General features: G+C 33.5%; 1 protein-coding gene and 1 long non-coding RNA gene across 5 annotated transcripts in view; one reads left to right on the top strand and one right to left on the bottom strand.

Annotated features, from left to right (window-relative positions):
* Positions 1 to 20,945, top strand: part of LOC136834405 (uncharacterized) — a 533,585-nt gene that overhangs the window by 276,192 nt on the left and 236,448 nt on the right. The gene's annotated exons all lie outside the window — the stretch shown is intronic.
* Positions 1 to 20,945, bottom strand: part of LOC136834404 (carbonic anhydrase-related protein 10-like) — a 228,452-nt gene that overhangs the window by 26,290 nt on the left and 181,217 nt on the right. For all 4 annotated transcript variants that reach the window (XR_010851785.1, XR_010851784.1, XM_067096967.1 and 1 more), the window contains exons 5-6: positions 6,054 to 6,149; positions 4,422 to 4,488 (exon numbers count right to left, since the gene is read on the bottom strand). Coding sequence is in view for 2 of the 4 variants with exons in the window: in XM_067096967.1 (XP_066953068.1) it covers positions 4,422 to 4,488; positions 6,054 to 6,149 (163 nt within the window). In the remaining 2 variants the exon portion in view is untranslated. The remainder of the gene's footprint in view (positions 1 to 4,421; positions 4,489 to 6,053; positions 6,150 to 20,945) is intronic.

The raw sequence follows: 20,945 nt of genomic DNA on the forward strand, positions 1-20,945 counted from the left end.
TATATATATATGTATGTATGTATGTATATGTATATATATATATATATATATATATATATATATATATATACATATATACATATATATATATATACATATATACATATGTATATATGTAAAATTATATATATGTATGTATATATATATATATATATATATATATATATATATATATATATATATATATATATATATTATATAATATACCCAGAAATTGAGTTTATCTGAGTGACATGTCTGTTGTACAATTTTGTAAATTTTTAAGATTTCTATACAGACTGTGTTAGAGTAATCTGATATTTTTGTAAATTCAACATAGGAGCCGAACCTCAGTGAATTTCATTAATAATATCGCTTTAGGTTGTAGGATATTGAGGATAAAATTTAGGATCTGGTAAAATTCTCATTTTATACAATCAGCCATTTAACATGAGAATGCTCCTTACCATTTAAATTTTGAAAATAATTTTTTAAGAGTGATACATACAATTAGTTTTGAAATGTTGACCAACTAAATGCGACCTCACTGTTTTTTTATGTGAAAAGTTGATCAATGTCATAACCAGCTAGATCTAATAATCTGGTTACCATGGGGCCTCTTCTTATCGCATTCCATATACATCAGATGAAGAATGGTGATTTAAAAAGTAAAAAATGTAATTATCTTTTCAGAATGAAGCGCAGTTTTTACTCATAAAGAGAGTCTATAGCTAATAAACGCCACGTTTAGACTTGTAGTTGTCTAGCCTAAAGCTTTAATATGCAGAGTTTAGGTTCCATGTCCCAAGCCATGGGTAATAAGCTTCACGTTTAGACTTCCCTGTCGTCCATCCAGGGGCTAGCCCCCTCTTAAAAGTAATCCCTTATATGAGTATGCAGAACGAATGTTTCCTACTCGTAATTGCCGTTTTGTCCACCTTTTATATAATCCACCTATTACGGCAGTTCGTGACTATCTTCTATATTACCGTCACTTTGACGAGATTTGTACGATAGTAAAAATGATAATTAGTAATCTCTAGTAATATGCGTGTTCACGATTGCTCCATTTGTAATTAGGAAATAGTTTAAGTTCACAGCATTGTACTTAGAGTAAAATATGAATCTGGAAAATCAGATATTCTAAAATGATAGCAGACAGGTTATTTACATTTCTTTAATTAAAAGCTAGTTGACCAGATAAGCTTGTTAAGGCGATTGCTATTAATAAATCAATAATTGAAAGTCTTCTTTAGGACTCCCATTGAAATTCAGACTAGTTTATCAGAGGCACATGTCCCGTTTTGTAATTTCACCAGTGTTTCAATTTAAAGAACGGTTTCAGATCACTCTCGGATATTCTTAACAGCTCAGGACAGGGGGTTACGTCGTTGAATGGCACAACTAGCGAAACTTTCGATTTATCCTTTCTTCCAAAACCCTTGAAATAAAAATTTAAAAACGCTCCGCAATGCTCCATTATGAAGGAGATGCTTCAAGGTCCTGAGGTCGAAAATTGATAAGCAAATCAAATACTACTATGTTGCTGGTAGAAATTATTACTTTTATAGAGATTCATATTCGATTTTTGAATTGAGATTTTTGTGGCCTTGAAATAAGTCAATATCGTGAAATAAGTCAATATCATGATCGTTTTTCAGATAAGAAGGGCGCCATGAGGTACTTATCCATAGAAGTTTATACTCAAGTTTTAATGTCAGAATTAGGATCTATTGATAACGTTGAGGGGTGCAATATTGATAAAAAGGTATTATTAAATTTTTTTGTAGACCTAAGTGTCAAATTTCATGAAGATTTAATGAGAAGTGATATTAAAAACTAGCATTAATTGGGAAAAAAGCAAAGCTCTCAATGGCTGATAATAATGGTAATGCTGATGATGATGATGATGATTGCAAGGAATGCTGATGATGATGATGATGATTGCAAGGAATTTAAGCAGTTATGATATTTCCACCTAAATATTTTCGATATTCACTTCAGGAAAGTGAACCCAGCGCTACGCAGAATTGCTTGTTTTTAATTTTCAAACAATTCATAATGATAAATAAGCCGTCAGACACATGGAAATAATCTGATGAATAAAAAACATGGAAGCAGTCTATTCATGGGTTTTTGCGCCGTCTTCGAAATTGTTGAAACAAGTCAGAGTCTTAGAAGGAAAAATATGAGGACTACCAGAACCGGCTTGCAGTGATGCTTCGATTATTATTATTAAAAAGGATGGCTGTATTATGCGAATTTATCTTATATAGTGTCTTTCTATTCCATATGATTCCGCTTTTGGGCCTCAGCGATAGTTGTCAACACCGGTCGATATTCTGGAAAGGATAGTGTGCGAAAGTTTTATCACAAACAATCGAAATCGTTCGTCTGGATTCAGGTTCTATTTTAGGTACCGTCGACATTTCTACCAGCTCGTTGGACATCCCTGGACGTGGTTGCAGAAGGTCTGAAGAAACGAGGTGCTCGGGTTGGTATTTATAAGGGGGTCTTGATCGGTGCTGAATTATGATTGGCTGCCCGGGGCATGTACCCTCGGGCGGAGCCTATTTTCCCAGGTCGATGTACCTAACCTAACCTAACCTTCAGACCTTCTGCAACCACGTCCAGAGGATGACCAACGAGCTGGTCGAAACATGTCGACGGTACCTAAAATAGAACCTAAATCCAGACGAACGATTTCTTGGATATTTTAATAAAAGACTTCCCATATTCCGCACACTATCCTTTTCCAACATGAATATCGGCCAGTTGCTGACTAACATCGCTGAGCCTGAAAAGCGAATCATAAGGAAGATAGAAAAGACACTATATAAGATAAATTCGCATAATACAGCCATCCTTTTTAATAAGACCTGTTTAAAGGAGGGTCTACTCCCTTCATATATTATTATTATTATTATTATTATTATTATTATTATTATTATTATTATTATTATTATTATTATTATTATTACAGTCGAAATGGAATATGCATGCTATTTTTTTTTAGTGTTCAAGAATGATAGTTCGATCTCAGCAAGGATATATAATTTGATAACATTTTATAGTATATTATGTTAAGAAAAAAGAGTTGATTTTACCACCAAGATTTTGCAATAATGCTATTAAATACCACTGAAATTAGTACTTTTATTGAGGGTTTATAACTGTATGAAAAGGAAGTTATTTAGCTGTGACGTACCGACTCTAAGATCCTCCAACTGCCCGAATAACCGGAAAGTTCGGCCTTATTTCATGTTAAATAGCAGTGGGTAAAGGGCCCCCGTGGAATTTTTGATCATTTAACGAGAATAGGCTCTTTAGGACATAATTTATTCATTCGCAACTGCATAAAACATTGCCTCGTGGGAGCGAGCGCCTATGTAGAAGAAAAAATTTATTTTTTCTAAAATTGTTATAGAAGCTGTTCCATGCTGCCTACCTTTTGCCAAGTGATGATTTTACAGTGATTTAATATGTTACAGTTTTTTTTCTAAGAACAGTTGGTGGTTTTCGTTTACATGTAAATTCAGAAGCTAGTACAGGAAAAAAGAGTATCGGCTCTCTTGTATAGATATAATTTTTGTTTGAAAATTTTCTGAATGGAAGAAATATGTTATTTTCGATGTTGGTAAAATATTTCTTAGAATTTAGTCGTCATATTGGAATTACAAAATTAGATAAATAGGTAATTTTCATGGAACAGTGTTTAGTAACGAAAATAGTTATTCAATGTGTTTTCTGTACATTAAAAAAATGTTTGCTTTGGAAAGAAACAGCGGTAATATGATTAAAGGTAATTGATAATTGTCTCGGTGAAAATGTTTCTCCTGGCATATGCTTTTTCAACATGAGTTGAAATTTAGTTTATGCAAGAATATCTCTTCAGTATTTTTCGGTTCGCGTAAACATTGCGCCGTTATACAGGTTACCTCCACATAATTTGTCACGGACTTCATTTTATTCAAATGCAGTTTCTGTTATTCTTCGGTACTTGAGTGCTGTTTTACATAACGCAGGCTGCTCAGTTTAGTAATGATTTGAATGGGTATGTGGTCAAGGTTATTTCTGAAGAAAGAAAAAAAAAACCATGATGAAATTCGCTTCGGAATGTGAAACAAGCATCAGAATATAGGAGGTTTACGTAAAATGTCAAACACGCATTACATACAACATGCAATTGTAGAGGAAAATATAAATTTAGAATAGATATTATAATAACCCCGGTGTGTAGGACTGTTTACTATAAATGTTCCAGTGTAAAGATTTTTTCTGAAACAGGTCAAGCATTTGGTGGTACAAATGAGAAAATGAGAATTTTCCTGATGGGTCGCATTTACACGTACTGTATCCATAAGGCAGTGTGTACAGTAAGTACTTACAATCGGTGTACCTCTTCATGATTCACCCTGTATAAGAAAATAAACGAAACTTACCAACGTATACAATGTTTTCCACTCCTTCGGTAATTTGGCCAAGGGCTTGGTTAGAACGCTCGCCAATCTGGAAGTAAATGAAAAAAAATTGTATAATTTTTATTAAGTAATCATTTCTAATTTTGTTATTATAGATGCCATTTTTATTGTCTTCGCTGAGGCGTTAAGTATCCTTCACCAACTCAAAAAACCAAACTCAATAATTGATCTTTTCAGGTAGTTGTTAGGATATATGTACAGAACTTTTTAATATTTTTGTTTCCTAGCATTCTCCAAGAAATTGTCAGGAATCAACTTTTATTGCCATGATTCCTTCTGTGTGGGAATCTTAAGTTTATTTATTTATTCTTTCACCAAGACGTGCAACATATTTAATAGCATCAGTTATAGCACTAAAAATACTATACATTTACAATAATAAGACGATGGTGGCTGAGAAAACACTCGCTACCGTATGGATGGGTTTCAGGAATGAAAAAAAAATTTGCTCATAAAGTATAAGATTAAAAGAGTGATAAAAAAGTCATCACAACAGTGAAAAAGACTGCTTGCCATGATGTTCTTTGTGGAATGACATTTCCCAAATAAGGACCCCCAAAGAATATCAAATCACCTACTGACATTATCTGATCTTTGAGGCAGGTATAATGAATTATTTCTTTTTAATGGATAAACCTTTCGAAAGTTTGTTCTATAGTTACGACCTCCAGTTCTAGGAAGTTGTATTTTGTGACCAAGTTGAAACTTTCTATATCTTGGAATAGTGATTAGCTCAGATTATGAGCCTCCACATAGTGCATATGTTGATCCCCATTGATAGAATATACTAACATGAAATTGGATGTTGTGTTCTGTGCTTGTAAAACTTCTTTTCATAAGATTATAATATATATATATATATATATATATATATATATATATATATATATATATATTATATATATATATATATATATATATATATATATATATATGTATAATATATATATATATATATATATATATATATATATATATATATATATATATGTATATATATATTATATATATATATTGTATGTATATATATATATATATTATATATATATATATATATATATATATATATATATATATATTATATATATATATATATATATATATATATATATATATATTGTATTGTATGTGTGTATATATATATATATAAATATATGTGTGTATATATATATATATAAATATATATATATATATATATATATATATATATATATATATATATATATTTATATATATATATATATAAATAATATATATATATATATATATATATATATATATACATATATATATATATATATATATATATATATATATATATATATATAATATGTGTCCTGATTGGAACTTGAATATGTATTTAATACCTTTGCCAAAGTTTTGGACCTATTTTCATTAAGTTTGCAACTTTGGGTACCCTAGTACCTTAATGCGTTTTTGCATGTGTCTTCTACAGGTTTGTCTGATGAGGTAAAGTTGTGAACGTGTTATTAACATTAATTTCTGTTAATACCTTTGACAGACCTTGCCTTTTTTTTTTTTTTTTATTCATGTCCCCTACAAATAGTTTTCGACTTCCCTTCAAGTACTTACTTGCAGTAGCAGAGAAATGCCAACGATTCCGTATGCTTTATCTAGAGCTTGAGTAAAGTTGGCGTACAGATGGGAATTGAAACCAAACAGCTGAATCTGAAAACAATACAAACAGTGTTTATTACAAGGAATCAGATAGCACAGTTCTTAAATGTATTAGTTCTTTTAATTGTTAGTTTATGGAATTATTTTTCATTAAGGTTATTTGCGTAACTTTACAGTAGTCCGAAATATAGTTGTTCTTGTTCATTTCTAGAAATAATTGTGGTCGGGATTTTTGTTTATCATTTTGTTTGGGGATATTTTTTTTCGGTGATGTTACCTTTAAAGGAACTAAGTTTCATTAATGTTTTTACGTTAATGTTTGTTTGAAGCAGCTTTTAGTACTAGACCAAAGACGAAGCAGAAGCTTCCTGCTAAAATATGGGAAAAATATACAGATAATGTGATGCATCTCGCGACAGAATTCGTCAAATAGGCAGACTTGAAAAAGTGTTAGATCTCTAGAGCTTATGACCCTCTTTGTCTGGTAATGGGACAGTGTAATAATGCTATTACTTCTTATGAGCACTTTTACCTTAAAGATGGGATTTCCTCTTTTCATTTTTTTTTTTTTGCCACGGGGTCTCTTCTATGTTAGTAAATGAACATCTCATTAAATATTCCATGTAAAAATTATTGCTATGTTGATAACGGCACCACTTGGAATGGCTTGATGATATGAAGATCGTACGTCGTTAAGGGAGAATTTTCTTTGGTAATATTTTATGGCCAAACATATTTTATTGTTGTCTTTCTAATTTATCCGAAAAAGGAAAATACGCCACTGTATCACTTTAGTACTGTTTTGTTTTTCACTCCGATTTTGAGGACAGTATGAAATCAAGTGGTATATTATAACATTACTACTTCGTAACTTACAGATCAAAATTCATCACTGGGATTGAAAGAAGGAGGTTATTGCTTTTCATTATATATATTTTTAATTACGGGTATGTATTGGTATATGCATGTAGTTTGTCAGGTAAAAAGACAAGGATGTTAGGGCAGGTTGTTCAGGATCAGGAAGGATAAATAATGATCGCGATTTATGAAATGTGGATGTTTTATAAGTAGATCTAGTTGAAAATGTATGTTACCAAGTGTAAGGTTAGGAATGTCGGTGAAATTTTGGAAGTTGGAACTACTGTGAATGTTGGTAAAGATGGTCAACATGAATTGATGACCCTGACGACCGCTGATGCTGTGGAAGTTTTCCTATAAAGTTAAACTGTACGCTAGGTAGCGGCTATCGCCCTGTTTTTCTATGATGCCATCTGCTATGAAGGCAAAGGCTTAAAGCAATATATATATATATATATATATATATATATATATATATATATATATATATATATATATATACACACACACATACATACATACATACTGACAGCGTTTATAAATTGTATGTGCGTTATTAAATGTGTGCTTATGTAATATGGCCGTTGTCTTTGAAGTTTTACAGGCCACCTCGTAAAAGAATATAATGTAATAGTTAAGAACGTTCTATGAGTAAAGGGTTTTCAGTACATCATACCTTTGATTTGTGTTGCATTTCCTATGAAAAACTCAAGTTGGTACTTTGCATCATTATATGCGGAAAGATTACTCTAATACTTATGTTTGTTGATGCCATTGAACTTTTAGATACCATTCTAACATGAAGGATCTCGCTCTTAAACCAGAACGCAATGAAATTGCCTATATTATCTTTTAAATATTCATATATTTATCATTACCTTCAGCCAAATTTTATTCTAACCATTTTGGTTTCTTTGAGCTAATGTGCATGAGACGCGTTTCTGACGATGTTAGAAATGTAGCCTTAAAAGTGAAATATTCTGGCATTTCCTCAAATTACTGGTGAAAGAGGTAATGGAATATTGAAGGCCATCCTTCACTTTTTATTGCTTGAATGAAAAGCTAAATAAATTAGAAACATCAGTCATGTATCTTTCTGACACCCAGCTTTTCACAAAACCCCAAGTCGCGGAGATATTGAAGTAAATTGCAAAGAGAAAACTGATAGGTGTAATCTGCTGTCCTTTATTGTTGCCTATCAAAATGGGCGTCCTTGTACATCCCTTGTTTGTGCATCCCCAAATAACCATTTCTTTATCACACGATATAAAAACACTTTTATTTGTAGACTTGCATTAACACATGTGGGGAAAACAAGTTTTTTTTTTCTTTTAGAGTTCTGTACCGCCATCAAAGCGCTAGATTGTAAAATAGTATTTCTATTAAGAGGAAATTTTGTTTACTCTTTATTTGTTCATTTTTTTCGTCCTTCAGAGCTTTCGATGATTTTATTATTATAGGACATAAATATCGGTAAACGAATCGACCCAGAATGCTTTTGATCCTTAAGTTACTTAGGGAAGACAAACCGTTTTGTGATTGATGTTAAAATAATACATTTATTGAGGCAGTGAAAGAATACGGTAATCGTGTTACAGAAGACTGGAGATAAAATGACTGGTTTATAAAAAAAAAAAAATAAAAATTCGCCACCTAGGGTTGAAGAGGGTACGGCCGCTCGTACATGATGTGCACAGTTTCTAAGATTCAGGCTTTATACACATGCACACATAGAGATATATATGGATGTGTATATATGTAGGTATGTTCTGTTTGGGAGAAGGTCCACTCATATGTAAATTTTAGCCGGTTGTCTTTTCTGTTGTCTTTTCTTCCTCAGATAATTTAGGCAAAGTCCAACAGGACCGGGAACACCTATTTTTGCCGTCCCAGCTCTTTTGCTCGCTATTCACCTTCTTTATTTTTACTACTTATTTAACAATCAAATTTTCATGTTTTTGGTTGTCTGCCATTCCAGCTTATTGTGACTAGCAGTTCACTGTGTGTGACCAGACCTTTTCTCGTTTCCAGTACATTGCATAAGTAATTTCCAGTACATTACATAATGACCTGTGTTTTCGAAAGCCTGGAACACCATGCACACGAGAAATAGCAACATATGTTCCAGGTCTCTAGGCACACCCATAGGCATGGGTGACGAATTACTTATATAAATTTACTTTAGCTGTCCGTGTAATGGCACTTAAAAGTAATCACATTTTCACGCTTCGTGTCCTCCACAATAGATTATAGATTTCAGGATGAGTTGGAACTGTAGACACATTCCTCTATGTAGCCTTGAACCTCTACTTCTATTTCGAGTCTTTTTCCATGACTAGTGTCAGTAGGGTTGTACCTTATATGTAAATCAGGATCCATGACACCCTATGTGGTACGGTGATATTTGTGATACTTTTGCGCCTTGGCTTTGTGGTGTTGTCGGTGGGATTGGTCTCCGATATCACCGAAAATCAGATGTATTGCTGAGTAGTGTGAAATGTGAAATGATGCGATTTTTGCGTGAGTGCATGAAATGTTACTTAAGGAGCAGAGGACTTCTAAGGACTTATCGTTATTGATTATTATGCATGAAGTATAAGATGGGTGTTGGATAGTCTTCAGGTGCTATTCTCTCTCTCTCTCTCTCTCTCTCTCTCTCTCTCTCCCAACCCAGACAAAAATGGAAATCGCTATCACATGACACGTGTTGATAATACGCGCATGGAAAAAAGCACAGAATCCTACAGTAGTTTCGCACTTCTAACACCAGCAGGAAAGCATTTTAGGCCCCTTTCACCGATGGTTTTTGTGGATGTTACTTTTTTTCATGAGACTTTTTCATTTTCATTCGTGTTGCTACGTACTGCCGATGTGGTAAAAAAAGCTAAACTCTCATGAAGGACGAGTTAATTTTTCAGTAACTTAACTTCAAGTGAATTAATGAATAAATTGCTCAAGAGCAGACGCATGAATCGAGTGCAAGAAATGGAAATCATTTACTTTGAGATATATAAAAAGTGAATGTAAAACAGGGAACAAAGGCACTATGCTAAGGCGCCTTGTAGCTCGTGATGAGGTAGTAAATGAAAAGATTGCAATTTTCTTTTACTCTTTTCTTTTAGTGTTCATAGACCCCTTCGTATAAAAAAAAATTGTTCCTTTAGAGTTTTAATTTTTTTTTTTACAGTAAGACATTTATAAGTCTAAGGCTCATGATTGTCAGGGATAAAATGTTTTCTGATACATCATTAATTTAGATTAACTAAATGCCTTGACCACAAATACAGGAAAAATGGCTCAGAAGACTTAATAAATTTTTTCTCCTTGTGCTCCGTTTGGTCATTCACTTTAATTAGAACTCATATGTTTGTACAGGGACGGCAATCCTAAACATACAGAGAGAGAGAGAGAGAGAGAGAGAGAGAGAGAGAATGTTTGGTGGGCGGGTTGTTTTAGCCCTTGTCTTCGTGCGTAAAATCGTTATTTTACTAAGTTTAAGGTACCAGATGTGGAGGAGAGACGGTTGCTGCATGCTGACTTGAGGTAATAAAACCTCGTATTGGATTAAATTCAGTGAAGAAAGGAGAGTTCTTTGTTTTGAAATGTTGTTCCCAATGATACAAGAATAAAAAGATCCATTTTTTTTGTGTACGATATGTTTTCTGAATTTCTTTTTAAATGAAATATTTTGTTGCGTGATGGTCACCAATTATCCGAGATGGTACAGTTATCACTTCACAATTTAAAAAAAAATACATATATATTTATTCGTGTTTGTGGCTAATGTTATTGTGACAGCAATTCACTTTTCAAAATCCTTCAAAACCAGTTTTATAAGTCACCATGTTTTTTTGTTTTTGTTTTTTCCTGTTTTGAATGCTAATTGAGTAATTACCTTTAAAGTCAATTCGCTCTCTTCTCATGTTATCAATTAACGAAAGGGTGCCAAGTAGGGAAAAATGGGAGATTAAAGCGGAACACAGATAACGCTAGTTTAAACCTCATGTCCCATTACTTTTTTGTTTTTTTTTGTCCTATATAATATATATATATATATATATATATATTATATATATATATACATATATATATATTATATATATATATATATATATATATATATATATATATATATATATATATATATATATATATATGTGTGTATGTGTGTGTGTGTGTGTGTGTGTGTGTTTGTGTAATGCTGATGTGTGTATTTCTGTTTGAAATGGATTTCACATCATCGAATGCTCTAAAGATATAGGTTAATCCTGTTGGGAAATTTAAACAATACTCCTCCGCAAAGTGTTAATGGGAAACAAGCTTTGTGAGTGTCCCCAATACCGTCCAGGTTTCAAACATTGTGATTGTATTTTTATTTTGGCAAAGCTGTTGATAATACATATCATTGAATATCAGGTGATGAGGGCAAAACCTAATGGTTTTACAGGCAATAGTAATGATTTTCAAGAGGATCAGTGTGTGACAGTTCATGTACACTTGTCAGTTGACGGTGAGGCGAGGGGAAAAGCGAGATCAAATGCTTAATAGGGCAAGGGGAAAATACTAAGGGAATTGAGAAGTAGAGGCGAGAGATGAAAGAGAGGAAGAAAAATGACGAGACTGCTGGATGGATGAAGAGGAGTAACATTCTAATAATTGATGGTGAAAGGGGGAAGTCGTTGATTGTCAGGACAGAAAAACGAAACGCAAGATTATAGGGAAATAAAATAAGCTTTCATGAGGAAAGGGTTGGGAGATGACTCTCATGAAGTCGCTGAGACGACGAAAGGATCCAGGTGCATAAGAATTACTTGACAAATAGTGCTCGGAAGTTTTCCCTCTCAAAGGGAAAGGTGCCGCTGTAATTGGAAGTAATTCCTTGAGGAAGTGGGATATATAATTTGGTTTGATGGGAATATATTAAGCTCTAAGTTATTTTAAATTGGCCATGTGTTATTTGCTTATTTTTAAAATGGTTACGAGATATTTTTTCCAGGTTGATTTAAATGTATCACACTGCTATGTAACTAGCAACTTCAAAACTATAAAGAAATAACGTCGCTTTGTTAATATTTGTGCGGATGTAAAAACCTAGCGTCTAAGGGTTCTGGCCTGCGGTATTTGGACGCGTAAATTGGTTTTACAATTATCAGCGATATGCACGAGATTATGCGCATTGATAAGAACAATATTCCCTTTCAGAAAAACTGTATAGTTTTTATTTTACTGTTTTTTTTCAGGATCACAAAGCTCTGCAACCACGCGCAAATCTTTGTGATTAGACAATTGCATATTGTGTGTCTCCCTCGACCAGGCGGGAAGCGTAGCTTCTATAGGTTTGCATATCATCATGCAAGCAGCCCCCATGCGCTTTCAATATGTCCCCTTTGCTACTACGCTCTTCTTTTAATCTGCCCGTTACATTTTATTGTTTTGAAGAGAAATCCTTGAATCAGCTGTCGGCTCTCCCACGAGTATCTGCGTCGCCTCATATTTGTTCATCCTTTCCATTATGTTTTTTACTCTTTTTTTTTTTGTATTTATTTGTTTTTGTTTAGCACCAATGGCAAGTCAGGGTGGTTAATTCCGTTTGCCATTTTCATATCTATTATGTGATTTGGTCAATAGTCTGGGATGCAAATTGTCACCCATAAATCTCGAGTAATAATTTGTTTTCGTTTTTAGTTAACGGATGCCGACAAAATGTTCATTCGAAATGCAAAAATTCACTTCGTTGATATATTTATTTATCGTTGGGTTCCATTAACGTGACTTTATATTCACTGGTCTATTATGTGATTATAATTGTAGTTATAATTTCATAATTCATTGTTTTACGTCATTTTGCATAATGATACAGAATAGTTTTTCCGGAAAATTTGCTTTTAGGAATTGGCGTATCAGCTTTTTTGGTTTTGTTAACAGCCGTTAGATACTATAAAATATTTTCGTGAAACGGCATGGGCAGTAGGCTACTTTTGCAATTTATATGGGAAACAACACATTTCTTATGTAATTTTGTACAGTTCTAGCAAAGTATAAAGTTCTCAATTTAAATTTCATTGCATGAGTTCTTGTGTTCTAATGAGCCTCACAAGGAAAAATAAGGGAAAATGATAAGATCATAATATATATATATATATATATATATATATATATATATATATATATATATATATATATATACATATATATATATATATGCACACACATATATATATATGTGTGTGTGTGTGTGTGAGGGTGGCCCAGGGAAACTAATTAACTACAACACAGTTCTTGTAGCTCTTCGTTGGGTGAATCGGTAGAGCTGTGGACTAGCACTCGGTAGGCCCGAGTTCGAGTCTCCGGCCGGCTGAAGAAGAGTTAGAGGAATTTATTTCGGTGATAGAAATTCATTTCTGCTATGATGTGGTTCGATTCACAATAAGTAACAGGTCCCGTTGCTGGGTAACCAATTGGTTCTTAGCCACGTAAAATTAGTCTAATCCTTCGGACCAGCCCCTGGGAGAGCTGTTAATCAGCTCAGTGGTCTGGTAAAACTAAGGTATACTTAACTTTTTTTTTATTTCCAACGTTTCCTCACAATTCTTTATTATATCTTCAGGGAGTCTGTTGAATAATGAATAAATTACTCTAAAAATTACTGTAAGAATGAGAAAATAAAAAAAAAAAAATAAAATTCATAAAATGAAGTACAGATAATAAAAAAAATAAATAAAATTCATAAAATGAAGTACAGATAAAAACCAAAAGACCGCTAACTAACCCTATGTAACGAGAGCAAAGACAAAACGCTCAAGGATTAAGTTAACTCATGTAAAGTTGAGCTGAGGAGGTCTGGGTATTTCACTGTGGGACTAATAGTTTGCTAGTGATTCAAATATAGGCATTTCGTAAGGATTTTTTGCTTGACCTCTTATGCTGAAATCGTCTCTTTCAATATAACCTTTATAAATTTTGGAATTAATGTTAACAATAGAATGTTTGGGATTGGAGACCCTACAACCAGCACGAAAACTTTTTCCCCAGTGGGAGTCGATTCTGACCATCAGTAACCCTCTCGTAGATCCAACATGCGTCCCACAGTTACGCCAAGGGCAAATTTGCCTATAAACCACACTGGAAGGTAAAAGAGGTCTTAATCCATCCTTGGGCTTAAAAGGAAACTATTGTTACTGAATTTTTTGGAATTGATTTTAGATTGATAAAACCATAATGATTCTGGACAGTTTGTACAAAACGATTTCGAAAAGAGTCATTGTGTAAAAAAAGGAATTTGGCAGTAATTAACCCCGAAAGTATCATGATTAGGTATTTTGTTAATATTAATTTTGTCATCCTCGGCAGGCTATATAGCAGTACACCTTTTCTAGAACAATCCTGGTTCGAGGTTTTGTGCTTCTGTTTCTTTCCAGGTTCCTTCTGAGGTCGTCTGGGATAACTCCTCTTACTCCCTAGATTATACATATTGCGTCCATTTCAGCTTGTCATAGCCTTTTCATAGCCACCTTTAGATCAGGGTAATTTTCTATAGTTTCTCTACCTTTATCCTTAGTTCTTATGTCTATTGTATACTTAGGGCATGATTTTGTGAATGATGACTGTACCCTGTCTTCCAGGTTGGTAGCCATTATAAGTTTTCCCAAGAGGCATTGTCTTGGACAGACTGAACAGCAGTGTGATAGTGAATCTCGTTGAAGATTCCTCTTTTGATGTTTACTTTTGTTAGTGTGGTTCCTGATGCAGTCAGAGTTGTTTTCCAGAGCTGCCTCGTGTTTGGGAGTAAGGTTACAAAGTAAGACTGTAAGAGTGAAGGACCAGACTGAAGGCCTTCCTGCAGTTAAACCATGTCATAGTTAGGTTTTGTTCCTTTTCTTACAATTACTCGGCACCATCTTGTCCACTAGGATGTAGACTTGGGTCCGTCTGGATTTCGTGCATCATTCTTTCTGCTCGGTAGGTATGGTGTGTGTTTCCAAAAGTAGAAAATTTCCTCTTTCATTATTCCTGATGGTAATTTCCAATGATTGGCAGTCATGTAATAGGTTGGAAGTTACTATCAGCATTGCCCTTTTCTTGACCTTTTTATATTAGTCATGCTCTGCCTGTTGTCATCCAGTGTGGTACATACTTTTGTTCTACACATTCCCGTAGCTGCTGGAAAAATTTTTCTTGCATGAGTTGCCCCATGGGGGGTAGTGCCGGTAGTGCACCTCACGCGGTGCACTGTAGGCGTTACTTAAGGTTCTTTGCAGTGTCCCTTCGACCCCTACTTGCAACCCCTTTCATTCCTTTTACTGTACCTTTGTTCATGTTCTCTTTCTTCCATCTTACTTTCCACCTTCTCCTAACAATCGTTTCATCCTGAAACTGTGAAGTTTTCCTCCTGTTACACCTTGAAAAGCTTTTTACTCTCAATTTCCTATCCCCATAGGTCCCAACGCTTGGCCTTTGGTCTAAATTTTATATTCCATTCTATTCCATGTAAGGGGTTGAAGTTCTTTAACTAATATCCCTGCATGCTGTCTGGTCCTGGGTTTTCCAGTTAGGTGCCATTCTCAGTTGATTCCGTACTTCGCTGGGCGTGATGCTAATCTCGTTCTGTTTAACTCTGCCCCGTTCAGTATACTTATAGTGTCTGTCTATTGTTGCTATTTCTGCTTTTTATTCATTGTTTAAGATCATCTTTAACCATGGTTGTTCCTGGTTCTGTTACGGTATACTTCTAATTTCTGGATTAGTCTCCTTATTGCTTGATGTATATTCTTTCTCTGGTTTGTGCTTGAGTTGTATAATTATTTTGACCTTGGCATCTATTCAGTTACCAGTCGAGCTCCAGCTGATATGAGATGATTCGTTTAAGTGATATTGCTAGTCTCAACTGTACTGGCGCCGGGTCAATCAACTGCTTTGGCGTTCTCGGTCGATGGGTGGTTATTATATCTTTTCAGGGGTGATAGGATAAGTATTGCACGTATTTTCTGTTGCATATTGCCATAGTTAATTTGGGTGATTCTTTCGTTTATTGTTAGTTTTGGTATTTAGTTTTGAGTTATTATTATTATTATTATTATTATTATTATTATTATTATTATTATTATTATTATTATTATTATTATTATTGGCCAAGCTGCAACCCTAGTTGCAGAAAGAGAAACGCAGAACTTAAGAAAGAATACATTATATAAGAAAACAGTAAAGGAAACAATCGTCAGGATTATGCTGCGCATAGCAATTATAAGGGATATAACGATAACCCTGCCTCACAAAGCAAGCGAATCCCATTTTTGGGACTCCTCTTCGTCTGTATTCGAAGACGATGTAATGGAATATCATTACGAATGTGGAACTGTTATGATAATCGAGTACGCCATTAGGCGTGGTAGATTTTGCATAATCATCTTGTAGTAAAGCTCGCACGTACAATATAGCGTATATGTTTAACGAAAGTCAATTCTTATATCAGTACCACTCGTTCTTCAGATTCACGGCATTCTATAGAATAATCATTTGTTTACAGCAGTATTGTCGATATAATCACTTGAGTTTCATAAAAACGTATTTTTTTAAAAGTCTTTCTTTCCTCTTTATGTTCTGGTTTTCTTATCTCTAGTAACAGAATTGGTCTTCTTATGAATTTTATTTATGACATTTGGCTCTTCCGACAAAAAGCTTTCATATCTTGATCGTTTTGATATCGAGAAATCACTTAGTTTCTGGCATGCCAAAAGGTGTTCAGTTTTGATTCAATTAGATGCATAGAGCAGGAAAAGTAAAATGTAAAATAATGAACAATCACTGATTTATAGCGGCATATTTTTCTAGCAAAAGATTCACTACCAATATTGAGATAAAGCTAACTCTGCTCTTTAATATGAACGGAAGACTAAGTGCTACGTCAAGTGTTTCATCGCAAGATCAAGACAAATAAAGGTTTTCAGGTCATGTAGAAGTGAAGGAATCTAATAAAAAAAAAAAAACTGAAGAAATGGTAAATGAATTTTGTTAGGAACTGCAATGTTTGAGCAGATAAATTGTTGCTAAATGTAATAAATGCGGAAGAAGTTGAAAACTTAAATATTCGACCATTGTTCCGGAAATCTCTCTCTAATATTGTCCCCCCTCCTCCCACCACACACACAGGCACAGCAACAGAGACGAATTTAAAATGCCAGCAAATTACTTTTAAGAAATATATAAAAACAGAAAATGGAAATAATATGAAAGGAGAAATGGAATATCGACAGTAAAAAAATAAAAAGAAAAAGGAGCGTTGCATCACATTTTTCAATAGGGAAAGGACCGATGAGGGATTCCACTAACCCAATAATTTGCTCAGTTAATTGAATGGGCCACTTGATCAACCTAAGAATAGGGGTTTAGAGTTCCTTGTAAATACTAGGAGTTTACTGAGAAATAAAAGTCGTCAGTTGATATCTGCAGATAGTTGCATTGCTTGCTAGTTGGTGTATTTGAGTGTGGACACTAATTCGTGTGCTTTTGTGATTGTTGTTGCAGAGATGAAGAGTGTCACTTAGTAATATAGGTTTGTATAGTGGTGGGATATATAAAGCTTTATTATTACATGCTCTACGTGAAGAAGGTGAAATTGAATGACGAAAGAATGGAAGGGGTATTTCAAATTTAACAAGGACATGAGAGGACAGTTGAGATGTTGGGGAAAGGAAAGACTAGTTGTTGATGTGATTGCATTGGATGATGAATCACGGTGCCGAGTATGTGATTGACTGACTGTCTGGATGAGGGAAAGGTTCAAAAGGGACTGGTAAATGGAGTAATTGTTCCTTGTAAGTGAAGGTGATGGGTCAAGGAAGGATGATAGGAGGGTTTATAAAGAAGAAAACGAAATCAGAAGCAATTTTGTGTATATATACATGTCTATATATTATATATACATATATTATATATATATATATATATATATATATATATATATATATATATATATATATATATATATATATATATATATATATATAAACTTTTGAGAAATAATTGAGAAGGTAAGTCAAGGACATGGAATAGGGTATAAAATCGTCACTTTCATCACTATTACCTTAATTATATATTTTTTATGTTTGTTTTTACATCGATATTTATAGATTTTAAATTCTATCTTTAATTAATATTTAGATTTCAGGCCGTGTATATTTGAACTGTTTTAAATAAAGTTGTTTTTAAATCTCTTTCTTTTGCATAAACCTGCTACTTTCCTTGCTTCGCTCATTCTGTGACATCCTTCATCTTGCCGTCATCCTTAGGTTTTTCTCCAAATACCCATATGAAGCAACAGCTCCATTCGTTCACAGTTCTCACTCTTACCTCCTCCTCTTACCTCCTCATTTTCTTATACCCTCATAGCCTTACTCATGCTCACGTTCTCTTCCCTTGCTAACACTTTCAGACTTAGTGGTTTCGGCATTTCGTCTTCACCACCTTCTGTCAAATCTGTATCTGCACAAAAGTCAGCCGCTTCACTTTTGTTATCTTTTCGAAAGCGAGAGCCCTACGGATAATGGCCTTTCTGTTAACCACCTGCTGCATGACACCATCCATAAAGGTATTAAATAGACGTGTGAATTTAACACTGCCTTCATTTAATTTTAAACTAAACCGATCACTTATCCCTCTTCTTATTCTAACACCAGATCCCTGTCATTATAAAAAATTTAATCGCCCTCAGCTCCTTACATCCTCAACATCCTCCACATTGAGTGTATTATTTGTTATTCAAGCTTTTTCTGGGCGGTTTTTTTGTCATGTATAGCTTTTCTTTTCAATCTTGAAGCTCATCGGTGATTGTTTCCGAACAAACAAACGATAGAAATCATTTTTCTTGTGTAAATAGACAGCATCTATGGTATTCTAAGCACTTTTATTCTGTTGTAATCCTCACAGTTAGCTCTGTCTACTTTATCTTACACAGAGGACCAGTTATTTCCCTCACGCAATCCTCTCTTATACATCCTGGTCAGCAAACCCATCACCTGGTGCCTTTACGTTCTTGAGCATCTCAGTTCATTTCCTTACATCCTCAAGCGTCACTTCCACAAGGATTCCTTAATTAATTTACACTAACCCCATCCACTCATGCGCTATTCGGTTAGGTTTCACCTGCATTCTTCATTCAACAAACCTTCAGAATACTGAATGTCTAAACAAGTGTTGCATTCTCTTCAGACAGCATTTCTCCATTTGCACCTTTTATTCTCAGTTACATTTGCTCATTAACCGTTCTCTCTGCGTTTATTTCCCTGTAATATTTGCTCAGAGTCTTCCCAATACTTTTATTGCTTGTCTTGTTTTGTCCTCTATCTTTGTTATTGCCTTCCTTATACATTATCTTGAATATCTGTGCTTCGTCATCTCTGTTATGCCATCACCTGTTTTTATTCCCTCTTCTTACCCTGCAGTGCCCATAAACACTCCGTGCCTCTGTGATAATGATCAGATAATTACACTATAAAGCATTCCACCATTTAGTATCATATATCGTCTATGAGCTCTTCCATTTGCTATTTTCTCGTTCCCATGTATACTATTGAATATTCTTCATTGGATTCCAAGCGTTTCCAGTAATCAAGCTCTCTGCAAACACGTTTCTACGTAACTTCTCCATTCTGATGCATTCCAGGAACTCCGAATCCTTCAGCTACGCTTTCTCTTTCTCTATCATTTAACGTTGCATCTAAATCTAATAGTATAGTATAGCGTGTATAGCTTGCTTTCTGAAAATGATATAATGTAGTATGTATAGCTTGTTTTCTGAAAGTTATCTAATACAGTGTGCATAACTTGCTTTCTGAAAATATAACATCGTGTGTATAGCTTGCTTTCTGAAAATTATATGATATAGTGTGTATAGCTAGCTTTCTGAAAATGATCATAAGTAGTTGTTATACACTATGCAGTGTGGAATTTGGGTAAAGTTTGATATCTCCTTATTATTTATCATGTACTCGTACTAGGTCCCGTTACCAATCCAAAGCTATATAGAAAATCACTATTGCATGACTTCTTTTTTATACACATTCCTAAGCTTAAGGGAAGTATGGGAGACGTTGCTGGGAAAGATATTTGTGGTGAAAGACGCTAATGGAAATGTCAGTTTGGGGAGTTAGTACACACAAAATTCTGATGACGAAGATTTAAGACTTATTTCATGATTAGCTCTTCTGAAAATGGAATCATAATCATATTATGTTAAGGTGTTCTGAATTTAAGAGCTCTAAAAGGTAAAGAAGATGAATAAAAAGAGTGATCAGTAAAATGTATTGTGTACAAGGAAAACGGAAAACACTCCTCAATAAAAAAAAAACTTAATATCATGGTAAAACAGGAGTCTATGGAGGAAAGAAGTGAATACTGCAATGTAGTGTCGATTAATTTTATGTTATGTGTTTGAGGCTTGAAAATTTTTCTTCTTTGTTCTCATCCTGATTTCTTTTATTATATATATATATATATATATATATATATATATATATATATATATATTTATATATATACATATATACATAATATATATATATATATATATATATATATATATATATATATATATATATATATATATATATATATATATATATATATATATATATATAGTATATACAATTATATATATGTAGATAATATATATAATTAATTATATATATATATATATATATATATATATATATATATATATATATATATATATATATATATATATATATATATCAGTTAATATCCAAAAGGATATTAACTCACTCTCTCTTTATATATATCAGTTAATATCCTTTTGGATTGGTTGGCCTTGAAATCAGACATAACAGTAATCACAGCCTCATTTGCTGTTTAAAGTTATGAAGCGAGGGTGAAGCCCCTGTTTGATCATTTTTTTTCCCGAGCTCGTGTCCTTTCAGACTTGCAGAAACTTCATCAGCAGTTTGTTGATGTCGGTTGCGTAAATTACTACACTTA

The sequence above is a fragment of the Macrobrachium rosenbergii genome, chromosome 53 (assembly GCF_040412425.1).
Source record: "Macrobrachium rosenbergii isolate ZJJX-2024 chromosome 53, ASM4041242v1, whole genome shotgun sequence".
In the NCBI taxonomy this organism is placed as follows: domain Eukaryota; kingdom Metazoa; phylum Arthropoda; class Malacostraca; order Decapoda; family Palaemonidae; genus Macrobrachium; species Macrobrachium rosenbergii.